Here is a 6121-nt window from a genome sequence, read left to right on the forward strand (position 1 = left end):
CCCCCCCACCTCCCTTGCACTCCCGAGCACACGTATCGGGGGCGCCGATCGCTTCTTCCCGCGACATCATAATTACTCAGAGATCGAGACGACATGAGCAATATCGGCGACTATAGGTGCCGAGGCTGGAAATCTTTGCCCCCGTGAGGAGCCCAGGGGAGACAGTGACGTATTGCCACTGCGGCATTTGCCTGGCTTTTCGGCTCTTTTACCCCCAGCTTTTGATGGATATATTGGCTTTCGCGATTTATGAGATAACGTTATATCCAATGAAGTCTTGGGTGCTCGGTCGCCTCGGACCTACCTACCTCCACCTCGCCCCAACGCCCCCGTCTCATTCACTGGACACCTCCTTCGGCAACGACGTCGACGAGCTCGAGCAACGAATGTATCCGCTACAACAACAACAACGACCACCACCACCTCCCTCCATCCTCCCCCCCCCCCCTTTTTTTTTCTCGCCCCGCTAGTGGCGATTGCAGCTTAGATGCCGACTAGAGTGCGCTTCGGCCAAATAACTTTGAATCCTCGGCTCATTGTTCGCCGCGAATCTTAGTGCACGGCAATGGGGATTTATATCGGTCTCGATGTACCAACGGGAAGTACGCGAGAACTTGGACATTTTTTGCGTGGAAACTGAAGGGGAAGCCGAAGATGAGAGAAAGGGTCATATCGACGATGTAAATTGCCAGTGCGAGAGTGCTGTAGGTGATTTTTGTCTTGCCAACGCCAACGCACCGCAACAACCGAGTACTCTCCAGCTGAGCTTCACATATTGTTCGCAATATGTGCGCAGCAAGCACGCAAAATTTTTCTTATTTAATGCTATGATCGCCGGCCCATCATCGCACTACACTAATGGTACACATTATAGGGCCGAAGGCCCGTATGAACGATTCTCTAAAGGATCTAAAGGACAATGTCTAATTGGTTTGGAATGGAAGAGCCAGGGACCGGCGGCCGGTAATTGTCCAAAAGGACAAAGTCTCGGGCGGCAAAAATCAACGCTTCGCCCTACCTCGTTCCATGAGGAACAAAGGAAGTCGCGAGCGAGCAATCACGCGCTCGACATTTCATAATTCGAAATTGTGCTGGGCTGGCGGAGCGTCGGCGCCGACGTAGGAGGACGAGCGGAATAATCGGCGAGGATTGCGCAACGACTCGATTTAATGTGGGCCGAGATATGGATCTCGGGTGCTTACGAATGGCGGCGAGCTGAATCGTCGTTTTCCAGTCGCGAATTTCCACATGATCAACGGTGCCCCGTTAAGCGTTATTAATGAATAACAACGTCGGGCTCGCGGGTAATGGAGTGCTAAAGCCGCGGTTGTTACGCTCGAGCTCTACCGTTAATTGCTTAGCCTGTCCCACTTGTAGATCCACGAGTACGTCGGAGTAGGTCGAGTCCGAGGATCCGGTCGACCGAGAGAGGAAGTGCAAGATAAGAGTGAAGCTATCGATTGCTCGCCGGTGCGCCCCGCGCGTTCGTAATTAATTGCGTTATCGGGGAGGAAAAAGGCGCGCGCGCTGTGGTAACAGTTACAAGGCGGTGGCGCGCATCATATCGCCGAAACACCGGCAAAAAACGACTCACCGAGAGGTCGACTTGTGCCTAGAAAAATAAAAAAGCGCTGAGAAGCCACTGCCGCCGCCGCCGCCGCCGCCGCCGCCGTCGCCGCTACTCGTGACTCAGACCGACGGATCGGCATGGTCGAATGAACAGCGCGGGAGGAAGATAGATAGAGAGAGAGAGAAAGAGAGAGAGAGAGAGAGAGTGAGTGAGTGAGAGCGCGCCCGAGAGAGCGTTGAAGGGAAGGAGAGGAGAGCCTCGAGGAAGCAAAATAGACAAAAATAGTCCGCGAGCATTATGGAGGCATGTCCTTTGCCGGACCCCCGCTGATCAGCTCGGCATCGGCAGCGGAATGCCACCCCCACCTCCCTCGCTGACCTTCCCTCCCCTCTTCCATCGTCCTCCCATCCACCGTTCTTTCTCCTTCGCTTCCCTCATCCTCCGCCACCGCGCTCTCGGTCTTTCTCTCTCTCTCTCTCTCTCTCTCTCTCTCTCGCTCTCTATTATAAATATCTTCACCCAAAGGCTAAAGGCGTGGGACCGACTTTGCTCCAGCGAGACCTCCTTCCCCTCTCGCTGTTCGACGCTCTCACTCACTCCCTCACTCTCTCACTCTCTCTCTCTCTCTCTCAATCTCACTCTCTCGCTCTCTCCCTCTTGTCGTCGTTCGATCTCTGATCTTGTGCGGCTGCGCTTGTGTGCCCATATCTTTGTGCACGGCGGCGGAGGAGAGCGTCCGCCGACACGCTCCAGCAGACGTGATGCTCGATCTCGGCGAGATCTTGCGCTTTCAGTCCCCGAGCGAAAGAGGATCATTGACAGATAGGCATTCTGTCTCCTTTTAACGCCCCCCCCACCCAACCACCCCAATCGACACCCCCAGCTCCTTATTTTTCGATTATTGTAACGCGCGGAACGAGACTCGACGATCTGGAAGGGGTTGCCCTGGACGATAGAAATAACGCGGGAATAGAATCGGGGTGTCGGGGGGTGGGGGAAATTGCGACAAGGTGAGTAAGGTGGGCGGCGCTGTAGGGTGAAGGGGAGAGCGGAGAAAGCCTCGAGCACGGCGAAGGCTGCCCGGTTTAGTGGACAGACGCAGCTCGGCCGCGCCCACCTCACGACGCAATGAACTTTGAGCTTCAAAGGGCTATTTAAAAACAATAAAGGGGGAAATGTTTATGTTCAATTTGTTGGACCATCGCTTATAAATGTCAATAAGATTTAAATACTTCCTCCTGGAGGATTAATAGAAAATACACGAGCGAGCGCTGCTCCGACGCTGCCCTCGCGGCTCTAAACCGACCTTTTTCATTTCGCCGGCCGATGTTGTTGGGTCGTATACCATTCGTATGACAAAGAGAAAAAATTTCGTTCGCAGCTTACTTTCATTTAAGCCGTAGTTATTCCCGCACTCTTATATATATATATATATATATATATATATATATATATATATATATACATAAATTTATCGTAAATAATTATTAACTATTGTCGTGGTTAAAAAGCTTTCTCGCTCATTGATCTTGGCTAATTCTTTCTAAAGCGCAGCCTTGATTGCGTAACCGCTGTCACCGGTTTGGTCATCTTCAAGATTTTATCAAATCACAATCAACATATAATGTCCAACATTTAATAACATTGATTTGCCAATAAATTTTTAACACCATCGAGTATATTAGCATTTAAAATACAACAATCTTTAAACGCCAACCGTACTGTATAGTCCTATAAAAATTTTATTTTTATACGAACTCTATGTATTTAATAGAATTATAAGGTATTATTAAAGGGGCGTTGATAATTCGCTTCTGCCATCGCCTTGTTTAACCGACATAACAATGACTAATAGGTTATAATTAAGAGAGAGAGAGAGAGAGAGAGAGAGGGAGAGAGAGAGAGAGAGAGACCGTAAAAACAAAAAATGCACCGTTAGTTGTATAAAGTTGGAATATCACTTTCTTCGCGTGCAAGTGCGATCTATCGTTGTAGAATATTGAAAGAAAATAATTGACTAGACAAGTGACATTGCCAACATTATTTCCAATAGTACCAACGATCAACCAATGACATTATTTATAATTTTCGTTCATAATTTTACTCGCAACGTTACGCAAAAAAGTCACTCTCCCGTTACAAAAATAATAATGAATTTTGTCGCAAGGAAATAGTTGTTCGATAATATCTGTGTGTTAATATAATAATGATGGTGGCAGATATTCAACGACAGAGCAAATATTACATGGCTCATTTAATAAATTCTCTAAGCTTATATAGAGCACTGGAATTCTTATATTATAAAACAAAAAGTACTTATTCTTATAATAATCGTCCGTGAAGTGTGTTAAGGCAATTTAACCACTGGTAATTTTTATTTTTTATTAATTTGCAAATATATCGATACGCTCTTATATCTAATATAAATATTTGACGTGCATGACGTTTTACGAGCACGAATTTTTTTAAACGATCAAATGCAAATTCCGGCCAACGGACACGTGCGCTTGAATGCGAATTTTCGATCGTCTCGACAAGTCGAATGAATATATATTCTTAAATCTGGAATGCGACAGTTTGTATGCAAGGAGGTTTATAGCGACTAATTTGTTAAAATCAAATACGAAAATTACCCGGCAATTTCAATGGATAATGCCTTTAGCAGGCAACGCACTTTCAATTTTGAAGTTACGTGTGAAGTCTAGCAGGATTGAATTGAGAGTTTGATACACTCGAACTCTCCTTCGTTAATTATCTGAAATATCAGTGGAAGTTAAGCAGCATAAGAAATAACATATCGAGAGACACGCGGACCGAAATGAACGGTACAGAGGCGATATTGTAAGAGATGGTGATTGGGAGATCGAGCTCGGGAGAGCCCGCGAGCCGAGAGCCGAGAGCCGAGAGCCGAGAGCCGAGAGCCGTGAGAGAAAGAGAGTGAGATAGAGTGAGAGAGAGTGAGAGAGAGAGAGAGAGAGGGAGAGAGAGAGAGAGAGGAAACGAAGAAAGAGAAGTGGAGAGGATGATCCCCGATCGCCGCCTCGTGCCCCGCAAAGTCAAGATTGAAGCGATCGCTTTCATTTTTCTTTCTCCTCTTTTTCTACTACCTGGGCTACTTCTCCTCGGCGGCGCGCAGCTCCTTCGTTTCGCCCTCGCCGAATATCCTTTTTTCTTCTCCTGCTCGTTTTGTTATACCTGTCGTTCCGTGACTGCTGCACGCATTTGGGACATTTAATTCCAATAATTGTTACCGACAAGTGCAGCCAGCGAAATCTAACGAAATCTCCCCTTCTTCCCGTAGCTGATTTTTCATTCTGGGTCGTTGGCAACGGTCCCCATGAATTAATGCCGATACATTAATGCAGATACGTTAATTTGCCAACGGCACTCGACATTACGACATTTTCATCCTGATCTCCGATTCGCATGACTATAACTAACGGCCTTATCGCTCCTTAACGTCTCTGCGAAATTAAATCAGCTGCTTTATATTTGTCATTAAGCTGCATCGATTCCTCGCTCGCAAAGGTTAGAATCTACTCGGCCGGCGCGTCATTGTCTTACAACATGATCGAGCACGAACGTTTTAATCGGTGCCGAGGAGCTCGTAACGGTCCTTTCATGCCGACCAAACGGCTTCTCCTACATTCTATTATTATAACACGCAATTCAAGCTTTCCGATAGATTAAAGCAAATCTATCGATTGAGGTGATGAATGGGCCCAGTTAAAATTACATAGTTTCGTCACAATTTCGAGCGGCAGCGGTAAATTGACGCGCGGAACTATGTGCAAATATTAATTGTCGGCACATGTCATGTAATTTCAAAGAACTTTTCAAACAAGCAGCCGTAGAAAATAGGTTTCGCTCGGTCGCGATCGCGTTCGCGCCATTAAAACGGCGCGCAATGGCGTTTAATGCTTTCGAAAAGGATGCTCATTTTTTCTCACCTCGTCGTCCCTTTGTATGTCGATGCTTTTTCAAAGCGAGCAGAGTGAAAATGGCCAAACTTTCACCAATACATGATCGCGGCGATTCCTCGCGGGCTTTATCGCTTTTATGTAGCACAGGTTGGAGCGCGCAATAATGGCATTTGACAGCGAGTACGCGGAAATCAAGAGAAGAGTCAGATGCCGAAGCTCATTTTTCATCTCGTCATCTGTATTACAAAATATCACCATCAACGTTCTGCTAAAGCAATTTGTACAAGTTGACCGATCTCGCGCTTTTTACCACCACCAGCATCACCAACAACAACAACAACAACAACAACAACAACAACAACAACCCTGCCTTCCCTCCTCGAGGCTCCTTAGAATTATAATACACCCCCAAACACTGAGACTCCACGTGAATTGTGTGACTTTCTTGAAGAAAGAGTAGAGTGTGAAACAGTGCAGCTAGCGTATACAATGTAAATGAATAATTAGAATGACGTGGCGTGGGGAGGGGTGTGGGAGTGGAGGGAGGAGATAGGAATAATAAAGATAGCCATAATATATAAATTATTGTTCATAAATAATCACTCGCCTTATTAAAGGTGCAGTTTTA

General features: G+C 46.6%; 1 protein-coding gene across 1 annotated transcript in view; it reads left to right on the forward strand.

Moving 5' to 3' along the window:
- The window catches only part of LOC105363673 (ctenidin-3-like), a 7983-nt gene extending 2089 nt beyond the window's left edge, over positions 1 to 5894 (forward strand). The window contains exon 3 of the mRNA XM_011501423.1: positions 5768 to 5894. Within this exon, the coding sequence (XP_011499725.1) occupies positions 5768 to 5894 (127 nt within the window). The remainder of the gene's footprint in view (positions 1 to 5767) is intronic.
- The last annotated feature ends 227 nt before the right edge of the window (positions 5895 to 6121 follow it).

Source organism: Ceratosolen solmsi, unplaced genomic scaffold (genome assembly GCF_000503995.2).
Source record: "Ceratosolen solmsi marchali unplaced genomic scaffold, CerSol_1.0 scaffold3, whole genome shotgun sequence".
NCBI lineage: Eukaryota > Metazoa > Arthropoda > Insecta > Hymenoptera > Agaonidae > Ceratosolen > Ceratosolen solmsi.